The sequence below is a fragment of the Centruroides sculpturatus genome, unplaced genomic scaffold (assembly GCF_000671375.1).
Source record: "Centruroides sculpturatus isolate CEXI.00-Female unplaced genomic scaffold, Cexi_2.0 scaffold1308, whole genome shotgun sequence".
NCBI classification, from domain to species: Eukaryota; Metazoa; Arthropoda; class Arachnida; order Scorpiones; family Buthidae; genus Centruroides; species Centruroides sculpturatus.
Window position 1 is genome coordinate 173982 of NW_019385585.1, and position 20983 is coordinate 194964.

A 20983-nucleotide genomic window follows, 5' to 3' on the forward strand; every position below is an offset into this window, starting at 1 on the left:
TACCTCAAAGTCAATTAATTTATTTTTGCCGACCAAAGGTCCGATACTTTTTGAACACACCACGTATTCTAGAAATTATCTAACACATTTGTGTAAACAATGTTGTTAAAATGAAGTATTTTGTAACTTAATATAGTTCTGTAAATAAATAAATAAAAAAATGTAGCAAATTTCTTTAAATTCATGTACTACGATTAATGTACTGAACTGAAGTTTTTTCTAAGAATGCCATCAGATATTGTCAAATAAGATTAATAATTCATTTAATTTAGATGAAATTTTCTATCCATACGACGATTGCTAAAAATTATTAAACAGTCATGCATCAAATAAAAAAAATTAATTTCTGTTCAAAATATTTTTTGATTGAATCTATTAACTATTAAAGCAAGTTAAAAAATTTCACTTGAACAATTCTTATTTCTGTACAAATACTAATTTAGAAAAATAGAGGGAGAAAATGGTAATGAAGCTACTCTAAAGTAACTATTTCTTCATTACTGTTCTGTGTGTAAATATTTTAGTGTGTGTAATTACATATGTGACTATTGAGTTTGCCAAATTACAAATATTTACTCACCATTCTACACTTCCAAATGCATCAAAATCACTGAAGTCAGCCCATCCTCCTTGATCTTCAGCTGAAATTGAAGGATTTGATGTTTCCCATGGATTTGAAGACGTTGAGGCAGGAGCAACTTCCATTGGAACACTATCAAAAGTTGCTGTCCACACTATAATAATTAAAAACCAATATTGATTAATGAGTTAATAGTATTATTAAAAATACAAAGTAGTTATTTGAAAATAAATACAATGTAAAATATTTTTTTTTTATTTTATTTTTATACATCAAATTTGGTGATGTCTCTAAGACAACATATAATCTGCTACAACAGTATCAAAACATATCTAACTGCATTTCCACAAATGTGTCATTGAAAATAATTAACTGCACTAAATCATCCATATACAAGCTATACTTTGTATTGGGTTGATGCAAAAGCAAAGTTCATCCCATTTTTTGGACAAAAATTGAATAAAAATTTTTTTTACTAAAAATTATATTCAATCACTATAATATGTGCTATTCTGTTTGATGATCATTCTCCATCTCCCCAATAGCTGCATAATCTTGCACTCATAGAAGTTGAGGTTTTTGGCTGAAGAACTGATCCAGGTGATTTTTCAAGTCTTCCAAGGAAGTAAAGTTTTTATCATCTAAGCTGCTTTAATTAAAGTGATCTAAATAAATGTGTGAGGCCTGAGCGATACTCGAGTTCACGTGTTAAAAATATCATAAAGGTGTCAAATCAGGGGTTCGGGCTTTGATTCTAATGCTTGTAAAACTTGGAAGAAAAAAACCTAAATAAAATTGGGAAATAATAAAATTATTATTTGAGAGGAAAAAACAGTTTTTAAATAACCTTAAAAGGAGATACAGTGCTAATATTGTGTGTCAGACTTATAAGAATTCGAAACAATTAAATGCGAGCAGGAGTTTCAAGGTGCGATTATTTTCCCTTGATCAGATTAAAACAGTGTCGAATTAAACCTTTGGTAGCCCGAAATGGTCTGTCATCTGCTTAGATACAAGAAACTGACCAATCAAAAGCTAGACATCCAGGGAAGAGAATCTTTTAAAAACACTGAATCTCAAGGACAAAGAGACCTTTCCCCTGCTTTCCTAGTGAAGTTAACTGTAGAGACTTTTTCCAGCCTCTGATAGTGTCAACTATTGTCTAGACTTTCCCGGCTGACAACTATAGTCAACTGTCCAGACTTTTCCCTGCCATCCTGATTGAACTTCGGGTTATCATGCTTCACAACAACCTCTCACACTGTCGAGTATATCGACTGACTGCCCCAGGGCCAACAACTCGAACAGTCCAGAGCCACCAGAAGAGAAGACACTGTAGATTGTAAGACTAGTATAAATAAATGGGTTTGTTTGTCACTGTAGCTATTTGCCTCACTTTCCTTTATCCCACATACGATAAGTCCTGACATTTGGATATCACCAATTCAGTGACCCTCACAAATGGTAGCTGGAGGGTGCAAGGTTGGGAAAGTACAACGAATAGACCAAAACATCCCAGTCAGTAGTAAAAGTTTGTATTGAGTGACCAAAGAACATGTGGTCTAGCATTGTCTTAATGGAATACAATGCCCTTTCTGTTGGCTAATTCAGGCTGCTTCTGGTTGATTGCTCACTTTAATTCACTTAGTTGTAAACAGTATTTCTCTGAATTGATGGTCTAGTTTTCAGGTAACAGCTCAATGATTTCCTTCCAGTCCCACCAAATGCATAGCATAACCTTATTCAGATGTAAACTGGCTTTTGCACAGGTTGAAGGGGCATCTCCACACTTACACCATGATCTCTTACACTTAACATCATTACACGCAATCCATTTTTCATCATATGCAACCATCTGCTTTAAAAATGGATTAATTTTGTTGCATTTCAATACAGAACCACAAGCAGAAATTCAGTCTATAAAATTTTTCTCCATTAGCTTATGCAGCACTCTCATCTCTTGGCCTTGATAACCATTCCCAAGTTGATGAAATTGCCTTGACACTGTTGACTGGTTGATTCCAAAGAATTTCTCTGATCTCAAGTTGTTCTATGCCAATCACTTTCAATTAGCACCAATATTTCATTGCCATCAGCATTGGCCAGTCATCCAGAATGTGGTGCATCACCACATTCTTTTTTCTACACCATCAGCAACCTATCAGGATGCTTTATCTATACAGTAGAGCGTCGATTTTCCGAATCAATTGGGGACTGGGGTTGTCCGGATAACTGATATTTCAGATAACTGATTTACGTACGAAAAAATAGTTTAACGTATCTGATGTCGAAATTTTTCTCTGTTGCGTGTCGCTTTGCATTGAATTTTCGTCGATGTTAAGCTTAACAAAGACTATTGTATCGTTAAAAATTATATTTTTATTTTGTACAAACAAAATAAATATATTAAAAAATATAAAAATAATAAAAAAATTATACTTCAGATGTTAATTTAGTATCAAAAACGTAAAATATTTGAGTAGTCCAAGACATAGCCAAAGATTGAAGCACCACAGCACTGGCGAAAATTTAAATTTGCGGACTGGAATTCTTTCGGATGATTGACTTCCGGAAAATCGACGCTCTACTGTATTTACATTTTTTTTTGCTGAAACAGTAGCCTAAAAAGGAAGGTCGTCTTGGAAACTTTTGTGAATTGTTTTTAAGGATTGCTGATGGTGTAGAAACAGCGAAAGTATAGACAGAAGCAAGATTTTTTACCTTTGTGAATATGTCGTTTTTTTATTTATACACTTAATAAATGTAATTAATGCCGACCATAGGTTATTTTTACTATTTTTACTTAAAAGATTAAAATTGTTTTTGTGAAACTTTCTGAACTACTTATGGCATGTAGAATCATCAGCAACACCCGCAGCATACACAGTACATATCTTCTTTTGTATCTGCAAAGCATTCTTGCCTTTTTGCAAATAAAAAAAGCATAATATATTGAAAATGCTTGTTATTTTGTGCCATTTTTAATGCTTAGCAAAATTTAAAAAAAAACAACCAAGTAACAATTTTTTTCCCAAGTATTCACTGAATTCCTGCTATCAAACAACATAGAAAATTTGCATGTATGAAGCAGATAGCACTTTGGTTTTGCAATGCAATGCCATCTAGTGCCAAAAACAGGACAAACTTTTGCATCAAACCAATAGTAAACAATATTCTAACTAATATACAAGATTTCTATATTAAAATGCTGAAATATAAATTCAAGATAAAACCAATAAAACATTCACCAAATATCTTAATGTGTGACATTACACAATCTGAAAATCAGATACTATCTAGCAATGGAAATGTCATTGAGAAAAAAGTTCTCTCCCATATACTTATCCATCATATTTTCAGATTACATTTATAATAATTTACAATTTGTATTAAAAAAAATACATACTTTCTTGCTGATCAACATCCATTTTTACTTCTTCCGCTGGTAGTTGTGATATATTTGTTGTTGTTTTAGTTGAAGATGAAGTTTTATGCTCATCATCTTCAGATCCACTACTATTCTCATCACTATTCTCAGCTGATCTAAAAATTATTAAATAGATATTACTTACAACTTAAATATCAACTAATGCTTTATTTTTAAAAGCAACTAAATAATGTTTTAAATATTAAGCTTTTCAATAATAAATGCTATTTCAGAAAATGTACATATTAGTGATAAGAATATGCACTTTTCAATGTTGTCATATTATACTAGTTAATTAACCCAACTTCATCATGCAGTTGTTTATCTTACAATATTTCAAAATTAATATTTAAGATATCTGGAGAACAAAGTCTTCTAGAGTAAGTTTTCAATATAATTAAAACTTAAAAATTGTGCAATAAAGATTTTTTGATGATCTGGACTTCGTGAAACATTTGATCTAGAATACAGCATGTCTTTAATATTGTCAATAGGTTCTTGGAAATTGTGATGTCAAGCAAAATGACATAACAAAACTAATTTTACCATAGGCTAAGTGATGTAACGGATATAATTAGGTTAATGTAACTCTGTTTATGTTTGCAACCTCCTGCATTTATTTCCTATCTCACGTGAACAAATTTACATTTATAAACAAAATTCAGCAAAATTAATTTTAAGTTATTACAGATGTACAGTACATGTAGTTTTCTCAATGATATTATAATGAAACACTGTTAATTGAAGACTAGCTGTAGTTCTAAAAAGCACTACATCAAAATTTTATTTTTATATTAGATATTATTAATCAAAAGTCTGATTTTTGCTTATACATGCAAGGTTTGCTATATTTTCACATATTGTGCCAAACACCACAGATGATAAATGATTTTGTCTGTCTTTGTTGTGCATTTTTTGTTAAGCTGTGTAACAAACACAGACAATAATTTATTAAAAATACTCACAAATTAGAAAAAGTAAAAAAATTGTCTTCATTTCCTTACCTTATCAATACCTTGGGAACAACAGTCTTAATGGACAGTCAACCTTTTATTTGAGGCAATTCATCTGCCTTATGTAAAAAAATACAATATATTTATTGAAATTGTGCCTTTGCCCAGGAATTTTTAAAAACATTTTTACATAACAAGGCAGACAAGTATAGCCCGAAATAAAAGATTGACTCTGCCCATAAAAAGACTTGTGTTCCTGAGATGCTGATAAGGAGAAGATGAAAGTAAAAAATTGTCATCATTTCTTCTAATTCGTGAATACTTTTAATATTTCTTACTTTCCTGGCCATTACAAGTATTAAAATCATTTGTTTGTTTGCTTGTTTAAAAAATTTACCATTATTTCAAATACATTCATAATTTCATTAACAATAATTATTGTTCATGTACTTTTCCAATAGTTCCTTTTTAAAGCCAAATCAACATCTTAAGAGCAAACTATACAAACACAGAAAAACAACAAAAGTAGCAAATTTTAAATATTCTTCATACATATACATACAATATGCTTTTTTGTTTACAAATTATCAGAAAAATTGCAATAGCCCATAAAAGATTAAAAAGCTAACAAGATGAATTTTCCAGCACTCATAATTTATAAAGTTAACATTGCACATACTACCATGTTATGAAATCTCATTAAAAAATAATTTTTATATTATCAATTATTGAATTATCATAAAATACCAAAAGGCTTATTTTTTTAGGTAAGAGTAAGTCTTTAAAAAAAATTTTAAATGCTAATGAGTAAAACTTTCATTAAGTCTGAGTCCACTTGACATGTGACAAAGGTCAAGAGGGCAGAGAATGGAGGGGATTAACTACCAAAATTTAATAGTATCAATGCTCCATGTAAGGAAATAACCCTGCCAAGTTTCAAATTTTTGATTCATCCATTCCTGAGATACAATATATATTTGCAAAACAGATGCCAACACACACATACAGAATTTTTATTAAATTCCTAGGATCCTGGGTGTCAAAATGTTGAGAGATGCAAAACCCAAGGAGTCAAAATTTAACCACTTTCCCTATGCTATATTCAGGGTTCCTACTCAGATTTTGTTTTAATTTCCTTGACCAACTTTGTACAAATTCCAATCCTCATGTCCCTTATAATTTGGCACACTGACAAAATAAAACAGCCCTTGACTTACTATGCAAACGTTTTGCTTCTCCAATGTTTTAATTAGTTATTTTTTCTAATTAACAGTTATATATTTTTTATAATTGCCAAATTATTAAATTCAAAAATAAAATGTTTTATTAACATTCTGTTATTATTCCATAATCATAAATCTACATTGTTTTGAAAAAATTTATTATTATTCATTAACAATTTCTATATAATCCATTTACAAAAGTATATATTTATTAAATTTCTCTCTCAACAAATTTTCTGAACTTTATAAAATATTAATAAACTGAAAAAAATCAGAAATTGTTTTGTTACCCAACCAAAATTATTAAATTGAAAAATTGATAAATAATACCATTTAAATTATCAGTTTTGTGTACTTTGTAAATTTTTGAGAGTTTTGTGTAAGCTTGGAGAAATTTTAAGTACTGAAAATATTCTGCACTACTACTTGCTGCTTGCAGATGGCTAGATTTAGTCAAGCATTATCAGGGTTGGGTTGTCAGCAAAAAACGAACAAAGCAGCCAAGAAAGCAAATTTCCTGACTTTTTGACAATTTTTAACAAATTCCTTACATTCCATGACTTTTCTGAACACTAATGAAAATCCCTGACTTTCCAAGTGTGTAGGAACCCTGCCCTGTATATTCTGTAACAGCCAAGGAAGTAAAAAATAAAAACATTTTCTTTTTATTGACAAATGTGTTAAACAACTGTTCAATAAAACTTTTGATTAAAAGACTTACCTTTGTTGTGAAACAGAACCTGAGACAAATGTAACTTCATGCTCTTTATCTTCCCATACATCTTCATCACTGTCAGCATCTCCCAAATTTTGTACACGTTCTCTACAGGCTCGTTCAAACAATTCTTCACTTCTCTGAAAATGCATAAAGCAAAAATTAGCAATTCATCTACTGTTTCAAAATCTATACAATTTTATATAATTGATTATGGTCATATTATATTTTTATTATATATGAGGGGTGTTCAAAAAGTATCGGACCTTTATTTTTCCTGCGTAAACCAATGATGCATGGGAGGTCTCTTTCGGTGGAGTTGTGGAGGGGACAGTCATGCACAGTCCTGAATTTTTTCCCGCCTGCAGGAAGTGTCAGTCACTGGCAGTCGGCCTATGAGTGAGGACACGTGTAGCGAGCTCTCGTCAGATTCCACTAAGTTGGAAAATGACTAAATAACGTGAGCAGCGATATTGCATCAAATTTTACCAAAAGCTTGGCGATACCCAAGCGGAATCTATTCGCAAGACTCAGCAGGCTTTCGGGGACGATCCACGAGGCCAAAAAAAGCCCGGCAGGTCCGCAGAAATGCCAAGGTCATGTTGACAGTTTTTTTCGACTCCCACAGGGTGGTGTATCCTGAGTATGCGCCATAAGGCCAAACCATTGCAAAGGAGTACTACCAGGAGGTCCTTTGTCGTCTTTGTGATGCTGTGTGATGCAAATGACCGGATCTGTGATCAACCAAAACTTAGCAGCTCCATCATGATAACACACCCGCCCATTCTGCACATCTGATTCAGACTTTTGTCACCAAACACAACATTCCTGTGGTTCGTCACGCTCCGTACTCTCCCCACATGGCTCCGTGTGACCTTTGGCTATTTCCCAAGCTGAAAATGCCGCTAAAAAAAACCCGAATTTAGTCGAGAGAAGACATCGTGCAAAATCCGACGGACCGGCTGATGGACATTCCAAAAGATGCATTCCAGCAGTGTTTCCAGCAATGGCAGGAATGCTGGGAGAAGTGTATACATTACCAAGGAGACTACTTTGAAGGGGATTAGGGTTTTGTACCTCAAAATCAAAAAATTTATTTTTGCTGACCAAAGGTCCGATACTTTTTGAACACCCCTCGTATTGTGGCAGATGAAATGACTACCTAACCCTAATAATAAGAAAAACAACAGTTATTTAAAAATAAATTTTATGCATAATGAGAAGGGAGACTCATACAGAGCAGAGACAAATGAACTGTACCAAGTAAAACAACTGACAACAAATGGTCACAACTGCCATCACAAAGAGATGCACAAACTTTGTTTTTTAAGTGAATTATAATAAATTCTTTAAGAGAATAAGAATACTGTATCTTTAAACTTCTGTTCTAGCATGATATATTTCAGATTTTATTAGTTTGTAATATTGCATATATGAGAAGTTTTCTATTTGGCCATTTTTTTGGTACAATTTTCTATGGTGGTAATTTTTCATCTGCACTTTTTTCTGGTTACCATTATATCCTATAACAGCCAAAAATTAAAAATGTACTTCAGGTAATAAAAAAGAAATTTATAATTTTAAGAACTATAAAGATTCATTTAAGCTTTTGCTGACATTTTAAAAATGTTCAAATTAATAGAAGAATTTGTGATTTATCTAGTACAAAATTCTGATTTATCTAAAAAACACTCAGAAATGTGAATAATTTAACAATATTTATAGAAAAATTAATATACTTACTAAATTTTCATCTGAATTAAGTTGAAAACCTGTATCAGTTAGATGATTCAACTGATTTCTGAAATGAAATTTACATAAATTATTTGAATTGTACTATATAAAAAAGTGCAGAGATACAACAAATAGATAAGTTAACATAATGAAATCCGTTGATATTATGGTTCACTCTAGAATAACAGGAGAATTTTATTTCAATCCAATAAAAATATTAAAATAAAATCCAATTATGAAAAATATCAACAAAAATATTTTCCAAGCAGTATTAAAGCATAATTCAATTATCTAAATACAGAATTAGCCAAGCAACAGCCAATTCTCCTTTCAAACATCTTATGTAAACAGTTGATAAGAGAGTTAGCATCAAAAACATTGACCGTAGAAGGCTATTTTAAAAAAGAGAAGCATTTTCATTTGAATTTTTGTTTCAGAATTTTTATACTTTGTATGAATTTTTATTTCAGAAAAATTCATACTAAATATAAGGTCAGAAACAAATTAAACAACAGTTATGAAGTTAATACAAGTTAAGAATCCTTTATCCAAAATGTTCAGGATCAGAAGTGTTCCAGATTTTAGAATATTTGCATCTTATTTGATTTGATCTATATTAGTCTGATCTGACTTCTTTTTTTTAAATGTCAGTTATTTAGGAATTATTAATTTTCTATAAAACAAAAATTTTCACATCTAGGCAAACATGTTTTTTAAACAAATTACCATAAAACATGTAGAAATATTTTAGAGATATTCATATGAGATGCTCATGGAAACAATGGTAAATGCCACTGCCGTTAATTGCCATCACCAATCAAGTATGATCTTTTGACTCTTGTTCCAATTATGACATTATGAAAATAGTTTGATTGTAAAACACTTACAGTAAAAAATTGATGTTAGAATAAAATTATTCAGAATTATAATTCAATCACAATTTTTTTTTGCTGTATTCTAAAACTTCCATTTTGGCATTTACCATTTTGTTCCTCCAGCAGCTCATTTTAAATATTTAGATATATAATTTTAGATATAGTTAGTTACTCAGACTAAGTATGTCTAAAATTATTTTACCACTTCATAAAGAGGTGTTAATTGACCTGTTGGAAAAAATATTCTAAAAAACATACTATAAAATTAAAAATTGGGATTAAATTAAACTTGAGGAATACAAAAACATCACACCTTTTGTATGTGCACATACACACACTTTTCATAAAGTTTATTAGAGGGATGGGGGGTACCTATCAAAAAAGACCTGGAGAGACCACAAATATTTCCAGTACTTTGTGGAAGTTTCAATTTGTAGCATTCAAAACTTGAATTTTGAAGTTTTCAAATTTTAGGACTTCACTTGAATGATTCTAAACTTCTATCAAATATCAAACTTAAATGTTATAAAGTGGCTAGCAGTAACCCTTTTTCTATATCTATTAAAACACTAGTAATTTACCAACAGTATCCACAAATATTTAAATGTGTTTCTTAATGATTAATTTTGAAATCTATAATTAAAAATAATTAAAATGTAAATCAATATTTTTAATGCACTAATAGCCATAATTCAATTTTTAATTATACCAAAAAAACTTACTTTTAAAAACATAAAACAGAAAACAATTAAAATTAATTAATATACAGTAGAGCGTCGTTTTTCCGAAAGTCAATCATCCAAAAGAATTCCAGTCAGCAAATTTAAATTTTCGCCGGTACTGTGGCGCTTCAATCTTTGGCTATGTCTTGGGCTACTCAAATATTTTACGTTTTTGATACTAAATTAACATCTGAAGTATAATTTTTTATTATTTTTATATTTTTCAATATATTTATTTTGTTTGTACAAAATAAAAAAATAATTTTTAACGATACAATAGTCTTTGTTAGGCTTAACATCGACGAAAATTCAACGCGAAGCGACACACAACGGATAAAAATTTCGACATCGGATACGTTAAACTATTTTTTCGTAAGTAAATCAGTGATCCGAAATATCAGTTATCCGGACAACCCCAGTCCCCAATTGATTCGGAAAATCAACGCTCTACTGTATATTATTTTTCAAACTCATTAAAACAAAATAGTTTTAAACAGAACATTTAAATACATTTTGAATCAATCAATCAATTTATGATTAAATCATAAGAATCACCAATGAAAACTGATCTCAAAAAAGCAGGGCTGTGGAGTCGCTTAAAAATCTACCGACTCCAACTCCAACCTTTCCTTACCACCCGACTCCGTGTTATATATATATAACAAGTTGGTAAATAAAAAGGGAGTCGGAGTCGGCGGATTTTTTGACGACTCCGACTCTGGCCAAAACACCAAACTCCACGAACCTGACTCCACAGCCCTGTCAAAAAGAATAACAATTCTGTGACAGTTCTAATTTTCAAATTTGTTTTTTGAATATGCAATTTATGCACTCTTTTTTAATCAAAAATATTCTTATAACAGAAAATTATATATAGGAAAGTATACACTTTTATATTAATGCATATACAAAAAAAAGTAAGTACTATAAAGAAAAGTTACAGCAAAAATGAAAAAAGTTTATTGAAATTAATGATATTCTTTTGTAATATAAATCGAATAAAGCAAAATCATTCATATTTACTAATTTAAGTTTTTCCAATTATTTCTTAAGATGCATAAAATATATGCTATAATTTTAATGGTAATATTATTCTAAGTACTTCCATGCACACAAAGCTAGAACTACTTAAAATAAGAGAGACAAAACCTTTCACACTTTGTTTCTAGCAGTTTTAATCCATAAGAACAAATATTTCCAGCCATTTTGAATGGCCCACCTTCTTCAGGTACAATAAGATCAGTTGAAATGTTGGTAAGCAAATATTGAAATGACGTCAATGTTTACAAAGGTTTCTTCTTACTAGTGACATCATTGTTGATTACAAAGTTTAAAAAATATTGCTATTGTTAATTTTCTTTTAATTTTACCCAAGATGTATGACCAACTATTGATGATAAGATAATTGTTTAAACTTGGAAAATAAAATAACAAGATAAATATAGAAAATGCTTGACAGATTGCAACAGGATCAATGAGGTTGGATTAGCCTATTTAATTTAAGTGGTTATCGAAGAGTGATTGCCATGCGGTAGAGAGCGAGTCTGCATCTCTGCTGTTAATACAATTTTCCTTGAGGGATTTTGCAAAGATTTCTAGTGTTTCAACTGTAATAAGTTTGTTACTGTCAAGCATAGGTATAATAATCTTAGCCTCTTCCCATTTGGCCTTTATATTCAGTTTGCTTGCAAATTGAGCTACGGTGAAATTAAACTTTTTGTTGTGTGTGTCGTATTTATGCACAGCTATCCTTTTTGTAAGTCGTCTGTTAGTTAAGCCTATGTATGTTAATTTCTTGTTCAGATTAAATCTGTTGTCCTCTAGCGTAATCGAGTAAATCCCAGGTCTTCTGGCTTCACTGCATTTATCTTTGGTATTAGCCAGAAGTTTATATATCAGAGGGTTGTGTTTGTATGTATGTAAAAACCAATGTTCCAACAGACTTTATTCCACCTGAAGGCCATTCAAAACAGCTGAAAACATTTGTTCTTATGGATTAAAACTGCTAGAAACAAAGTGTGAAAGGTTTTGTCTCTCTTATTCTAAGTATAACAAAAGATGGCATAAAACAGAAACAGCATTTATTTCATGAATGCAAACAATAGTTGCAAGAATAGATATTTTAATTTTTATGATATATTTAATTTCATATCCAAAACTTCTTATATATTTGTAAGCATCTTTTATGACGTCATATAAAACATAGTGGATTCTTCTAAGAAATATGGATAAAAAACAACTCTGTGCTCCATTAAATATATAAAAACTATCTCAAATCTCACTCTATATATATATATCATCCTTATCTATCATCATAATGTTTGAGAGTAACCCTCCAATCTTAAGCAATACACATTAAAAATTAACTGTAATAACTTCTAAATTCCATTAGATAAGCAACATTCCATCACATAAATTCAAATAATTCTACAAAATAGGATCTACTAATTTAAAAAACTTTTTAAAAACACACACTAGCTACTTTTTACTTCGCTTTCTCACTTTTTGGAAATATGGAATAATGCAATTACAGTAGAGCATCGATTATTCGACTCAATTGGGGACTGGAGTTGGTCAGATAATTGAAAAGTCAGATAACCAAAAAGTATGAAAAAATCCATTATTAGTGTAGCATATTATTATATCCCATGTAATTAGTATATTGCTATTAACCTACTTTGTGTTGAATTTTCCTCCATGTTAAGCCAATCAAATTTTTTTTAAAATAATAATTGTTGCTATTGTATCGTTAAAAATTATTTTATTGCTCACAAAACAAACAACCATTCATAATTATAAAATTAAGCCTCGTTTAAATACTGGCCTCCCTTTCATGGTCAAGCCAGTGTTGCCAGCTAAAACACGCAAAAATATTATTAAAGTAGCCAAGACATAGCCAAATATTGTAGTGCCACATCACTAGTGGACATTTGAATTTGTCGACTAGAACGCAGTCGAGGTGATGGTTAATCGGGGGTCGGATAATCAATGCTCTACTGTAATACATTAAAACAGTCATTACTTTACATTTCAAACATTAATAAATGTATGTACAGGATTCCTACTCAAATTTTTGTTTTGAATTCCCTGACTTTCCTTGATTTTCCCTGACCAACTTTGTCCAAATTCCCGACCCTCACATTTTTTAGAGTGGAATATTGACATAATAAAACAGCATTTACTGTTAACATTGAGTACATATAGCCCTCTTTTTGCACAGTTGATATGCTTCAAAGACTGCTACATTTAAAAAATACAGTACATCCTGTAGAAAAACGTTTGATAGAATCCACAACTTCAATGTAATGAAAGAAATAAGCAATTTACAAACAAAACACAAGCTTTTTATTTTATCATCATTTATCATTATTATTTGTATGTAAATCTAGAAAATACAAGGTAACATAAAATCAACAAACAGTATTCTTTGATAAACAAATAGTACTGTACGGTGCTTAAAATGAACTCTCGACTTAGAAACACAATTTTAAAATCAATCTTTCAATAAAAAGAGTTAACTTTTTTTAAACAACAACGTAATTTTAATAAAAAGTTAAATTTAAAAATTTTTAAATAAAGCGTTTTCCTACGTAAAAAAATCAATGATTGTACATAAAGAGGAATAGGTGTAAGTTTATACTATAGCTTTTCCAACAAATCCATCTAATTTATTGTAAAATCTTTTTATTTTTTTTACAAAATGGACAATCAAAATACAGAGAAACTTCTTAGTATTAATCCTCTTTTTTCAAAATACAGATAATTAGAAAATAAAAAATGAATTACAATTCACAAAACACAAAAACTATTATATTAATGTAGTTTTAGCCTTTTCTCCTCAAGTGTATTTATTTTCATTTCAAACAATGGAAAATCCGACTCCAATCCAAATGATCGATCTTGGGAGCTGCATTGTCTAGACCACAGGTTCTCAAACTTATTTCGACCACTGCCCACTTTGAGATTTAAAAAAAATCTAGTGCCTCCATATTTTTTAACTTAACCTTTTCACATTACCATCTGTTGCATATCTTAAAAACAGTTATTGCAAATATAATGTTTAAACATGCATTATTATATGGATAGGATAGATAGGGTGTGACCCATATCCTATTTCTGAGATCAAAGAATGTTTTGATGAGAAGAAATAAAACTCATATTTAATCATTGAGCCTTCTACTGCCCCCATGAAAGCCTCCAGCGCCTGCAAAGGGGTGTTATCGCCCACTTTGAGAAAGGATGGTCTAGACCAGTGTTTCTCAACCTAAAACTCATTGTGGACCGGAAAATATCTGCTTTTTTTAAGTGGACCGGTGACAATATTATTTTTAATTGAAAAAAAATTCTCTGTTGTAAAAAGAACTGCAAACTACATTGAGCAATAAATATTTGTTATTTATTTACCAGTACATTAGTATACAAATCAATATGATTGCTGCTTTTCTTTTTTGCTAGTAAGATCATCAATTCTTGGATTTAAGGTGGTAACTGCAAGGCGTGAGGCAGAACTAACAGTAACAATTTCGTTGTTTTGATTTTATTATTACCATTGCTGAAAACGTTGATTCACGTAAGTACGTTGTTTAAAAAGGTAGTAACATCCTAACTGCCTTTTCATGTAAAACTGGATATTCAGATTTAACTTTAATCCAAAACTGTGTTATGGGCATTGATTCAAACAATGTTTTAAATCCCAAGTTTGAACTTAATTTGATTAGTTTTTCGTGTTCAAAGTCATTCAATCTATTAGTTTGCTATCAATAAACGGATTAATAATCCACATATTTCCTATTCGGGAACAACGCACGACAGGTTAAATATATATTTTTAAAGTTTTCGCGGACCGGTCAGATTAGAGTTGTGGACCGGTGGTTGAGAACACAAGTCTAGACTATTCTTCAAGTTTCTATAAAAAATTTCTGTTCATTCCTTTTTTCTCTAATAATTAAATTATTTTACGTTTTTCTATTTTAGTTCCGGACAATTCCGGAACCTCACACTTGTATTCCTATGAACCGGACTTGTATTCCTATGACGTCATAGTATTACGAAAATTAAGCAAGTTAACATTGGTCAAACTATCGGATTACTTGTTGATTTTCGAAAATATAACTACAGAATATTTATTACAAGTATGATCAATCTTGCCCATTTTTAAGCTCTAAAATTTGCCAAAATCAGTGATATTTGTTACCCAATGTCATTTCAGTTAAACTACTTATTAAACTATGTATCAAAGTTTCGGAAAAAAACGGGAGAGGGGGAAAAATATGCTTGCAGTACAGTACAATCAAGGAAAATTGTAACAACAAATATAAAAAGCTTGTGCCAACAACAAGTCAGCGCCAGTATTTTACTGTAAACATCGGGTAACTATTTATAATTTTTTATGTTGTGCAGTAATGTTTTAAATGTGAAAAACGATTAAATTACATTCTAAGTGAACATTATATTAAATTACAATTTCAACTTTTAAAAGTTTGCAAACAAATTTTTAATTAATTATTTTTTATTCTAATAAACAATTTCATCTTTTTATAATCGCTGAATTATTAAAATTAAAAATTAAACACTATTACATAAAAGTAGTTTATCCTGTTATTAATCCACAACTGTAAAATTATATGGCTTCAGAACGGTGAAAAAAACCATTTCAAAATGGATTCTGGTGTATTTTCTTATTAAAGATTGCAGCATTACTTCTTGCCACCTGCAGATGGCTATGATTGGTCATCCATATTCAGCAAACGAGATCAACAATGCAGTTAAAGAGACAAATTCCCTGACTTTTTGACAATTTTCAACAAATTCCCTGACTTTTTCCAAACACTAATGAAAATCCCTGATTTTCCAGGTGCATAGGAACTCTGTATGTTCCATCATTCTTAGTAGTGCAATTTTTTTTTATAGTCTATAATTAAAAAAAAAAAATGATTTTAAAACATAATTAAAGAAATAGCACTTCTGTGAAGTCAGAAGAGTACAAAAAACCCCCCTTTCACTACTTGCTTTTTTTTAAATACACAGTTATCATTTTAAAAGAATATATATATATATATAACATTACAATTGTAATATTTATCTTTTGGTTTTTACTATCATTTTAGTGAGTTAAATGTAATCATAAAAATTACTTTAAACTTCATTAAATAAAGTAATACTTACGTCATGTTTTCATCTGTATCAATGAATTCATCATCATGGAAGCCAAACTGGTCAACAAAATTACTTGTCATTTGTTGCATCTGATAATCAGAAAAAGCCTGGAGGCCAGGCCAAAAATACAGTGAAAACATATAGCATGCAAAGACAATATATGACAAAACAATACTACTACTGTCACTAAATATAGTGCTATGCAAAAAAATTAGCACACATCTTTGTATTCAGTGTTTTAACTTTTGTTTTAACTATTGCATTATATTGTTCATTAAAACAATACCTTAACAATTTTAAAACATCTACATAAATATGTTAATACTATTACAACAGTAATTATTAAAAACTGAAATTCTGTAAATTAAAGATAGATTAGCAATGTCAACGTAAAGTTCTAAAAATTAAATTATTAATCATCAGATTAATCAGAATTTTAAAAAGATCCAGCAACAAGATGCATAACTTTCCTGGTAAAAATTTAAAATTATTGTGGTGCCATCTTATATAATTTTATTATAAAATGGCAAAAGCTTAATTCTGAGGGTAGAGATGTGTTTTGTAAAAAATTGCAAATGTTAATAAGTAAAATCTTTATTAAATCTGACCCCACTCAAGATATGCCAAGTGACCCTTCCTATCTTCCCATCCACTTGACCTTTAACCACCAAAACTTAACAGCATCAATCCACTAATACATAAACCTCTCTGCAAAATTTTAATTTTTTACAAAAGACAGAGGAGTTATTAAGCTTGAAAGTAGGTGAACAAGATCAGGTCCCCTACACACACACTAACATACATACATACATAAACCACTCTTTTTTGCATTTATCAATGTTTAAAATCCAAAGACGTTAAAATCTTGGGAGTCATTTTTTAACCGATCATAATAATTTCCTTCAGTTACATATGTAACAGCTGAAAAAATAAAAGTGCTACTCTTTTTCAACTACACAATGTTATGTAATGAATCTTTTTCATGAAATGTTTTAAATTAGTATTGCTTAAGTTACAAGACAATTGGAAAAATTTTCAGGATGTATGAATTCCACGTTCTCATTATGGAAATAACATTTTTGTAACAGTTACTTGAACCACCATTCATCAATAATCAATAATAATGATAAAAGAAATTAAAAATCAAATAAATCATTCACAAATTGTTTAAAAATTTCTACATTATTAACCTCATTAAATTACTATAAAAATATGTTCAAAAAACCAATTTACAACTAAATAGCTGATCAATTGTAGCTAAATTTTGTCATCACATATCAAAACTTACACAAAAATAGCTTTTAAGCTAACTTATTTGCATAGCACAAAACAGATATTCATTTATATATAAATACTAATACAAACACAAGCAAAACACTCAAAATTCACTTATAAAATTAGATTATAAATACTTAATCCTTTGGGAAGAAAAATAACTTAATAATAACCAATAGAAAATTACATATATAAACAAAATCTTCTGTTATAAACTTAAGTTTGTAATAATAGTTAATATAAATCAATAAATATTAATGCTTTATAATAAGAACCAATAAGATTTATTCAATTATTTTTTAACCGAGAGCTTATATATATATAATTTTTTTTCTGTAAAATAAAAATTTAAATTGTCATATTTTCTCAATACAGTTTAAACAATAGTGTATGAGAATTTGACAAAGACCATAAATACGCATTTATTTATGCAACAGTCACAAGAAAAAAAAAATGCTTAATTGAATAAATCTATAAAGATTTTTTTCAAAATCTGAATTCCAATTAAAACTTTTCAAAAGAAATTTGAATAAATGAATACATTTTTTAATATAAATCTCAAAGTAATCATATTCATCAGCAGACAAACAATCTTACAAAATCTATAAAAATTTTATACTTTACAAAAAAGTTTAATTTTCAGTTTTACAGAGATAATGTTGAAATGAAATAGCTCTTATCTTAGACATTGCCTTTCAAACAAAAATAAAACACATATGTTATAAATAATCAAATATCTACTAATAAATTATATTCTAACAAATATTCATATTCATATTATGTTTAAATATGAATATTCTAACAAATATTCATATTTAAACATAAAAATAAATCATCACAAGTTCATAAACTTATGCATTCATAATACAAATAATTTTTAGTAAAAATAAAATTTTAAAATAAGCTACTTTTTTTACTTATATATTCAATTTAAGTTACTTGATTAGAAAATCTTTCCAACTATTAATGTAACAATAATCACAAGGTAAGAATTAAATGCTAAAAAAAAAAAAAAAATAATAATAATAATAAAGAAAAAACAAAATATGATAGAAAACTTCAATTATGAAAGTACCGTATTTCTGTACATATAACCCATGAACTGTTTTTTTTTGAAATCCTATAAAAATAAGATTTACAGGGATTCCCTATCATGTTTAATAAAAAATGACTATATTATACAATAAAAAATTGTCAATTAAAAAAGCTTTCTTCTATTTTTTTAAATAAAATATTCAAATATTTCTTCAAAATCAAATGTCACAATGAAACACAGCCAAAATAAAAATATATATAAAAAGAAATAATGTTCAATATACTTTTGTTAATATAATTAGGATGGTAATTTAGATTTGAGACTTTTCCAGAAAATTTTAAAAATTTGCCAGGTTCTCAGTTAATGATATTAAGGGAAAAAACTCCAAAGAAAAGATTTGTTTTCAATATTTTAATATCTAATGTATCCATATAAAGACCAAACACTGAGTTACATTAGTGCTAAGTTTTTCTCCAGCACAATGAAAATGCATATTTTTCATAAAAATTATGTATCAACAATTTCTGTAAAAAAATAAAAATCATTAGTTCTAACCTGAAATTCATGAAATTAAAAAAAATCTGAGATGCAACTAATCAATTATCCTCTCTCACTATATAAAAAGGTGATGACATTGTTCCTAAACACAACTTAAAATATGTACTTTTCAAAGATATAGTACTGAATATTAAAAAGTAACAACAAATTCTTACACACTCAATACAAGGAACAGTGTTAACAATTGTTATTCAAAGCAGTCCCCATATACATTGAAACAGAGACTTAGATGCTTCATTAAGTTGTTATAGACAGCATGAACTTTCTCAACAAATATTTTGTCCATTCATGGATCAGGGCTGACTATAGGGAATCCAAGTTTTGGTATAAGTTAACACAGACACCACTCTCCAGTACTGACTATACATTGTATAATCCATGGGGCTGAAGTGTGGACTATAGGGTGGCCATTTCATCCAAAGGATAAAATCAATTCCACAATTACCAAACCAGACCTGGACTTTTGCCTTCCTATGGGCTGATACAATGCCTTGCTGAAAAATCCATTTCTGGTTGCCAAAGTGGAACTTGAACCATGGAAGAAGAGAAGCTTCATGAATGTCAGGTGTAAATTTCATGACTGATTTTCACTGCCAATGAAAACTAGGGGTTGCCTGTTGCACAGATGACTTGAGAGTGGTAAGTGTGTGTGACTAGTTTTGAAGTATCTGGAGGGAAGATCGACTCTAAATTCTATTAATCTGATGATTATGTAATTGTTTAAATATTTTTTCTCAGTAAAATTAGGTCATCCTGCAAATCTCTTCTTCAGGGCATGTAATCTTAGGAGCTTTACAGTCTTGTTCTTTTCAATAAGCTCTTTGCAACTTGTATGGTCAAAGGCCAAGTGCATGTATGGCTATTTTCTAGATGGATTCACAGTTTACAACAAGCTGAAGAACAATTCTTTTGTATCTTCAATGTTGGATTTCATCTTATGTGATTTCTGAAAAAATTGTGCATTATAGGTAAATCAACAGTTTTTGCCTTCCATTTCTGTTTCCTTGAGTGGTTCATCTAGTCTCTGAAACAGTCATTCATAGAGCAGGAAGTAATTAACAATCCTAAATGGTAAATTTCCTGCATTGTACAAGTCAATTATCTCAGTACAATGCACTTTGACATACATTAGTGAAGTAAAAACAAATTCTTTTGAGAACAAGTTACAATCAACAACTTATGCTCAAAAGGATGCTCTAGAATACAAACAACTAAACTATTTAAATTTAAAAACAGCTACATTTGGAAAGGAAAATGAAAGTAAAAAGTTTTCTCAGAACACCACCGTGTACATATTTCTAGAAGAAAAAGTCATTCAATCAATCTTCATATACAGCAAACAGATTATGAAAATAAATGGAAGTTTCAGGAGTACAAATAAATGTCATAACCTTTGAAGTAATTATCTACAACAGTATTTAAAATGAAATAAAATTTACTTTGTAAAGCAACAAATGTCCTGAAAGACTCTAAAAGACAAACTGGGAGGTGGGGAAAAAAATTCAATATTTAGTGAAATTTAATTAAATTTAATACATAAATCAAATATAACAAAAATAAATAAATAGATAAATAAAATATATATATATATATAATATTATTATATAATGATTGTAATAATAAATAGTATTGATATTTACTGTATTATTAGCAGGTAGAGGGTTACCGATATCGCATAGTATGTCATTAGTTGTCGTTAGATCCGTTTGAGCAACTTCTGCCCCCCCCT

General features: G+C 29.5%; 1 protein-coding gene across 1 annotated transcript in view; it reads right to left on the reverse strand.

Moving 5' to 3' along the window:
• Positions 1–561: 561 nt before the first annotated feature.
• LOC111640336 (serine/threonine-protein phosphatase 6 regulatory subunit 3-like) overlaps positions 562–20983 on the reverse strand; it is a 59968-nt gene continuing 39546 nt past the window's right edge. Inside the window, exons 9-13 of the mRNA XM_023386349.1 lie at positions 16395–16492; positions 8642–8699; positions 6905–7038; positions 3987–4123; positions 562–734 (exon numbers count right to left, since the gene is read on the reverse strand). Of these exons, the coding sequence (XP_023242117.1) occupies positions 577–734; positions 3987–4123; positions 6905–7038; positions 8642–8699; positions 16395–16492 (585 nt within the window). The 3' untranslated portion in view covers positions 562–576. The remainder of the gene's footprint in view (positions 735–3986; positions 4124–6904; positions 7039–8641; positions 8700–16394; positions 16493–20983) is intronic.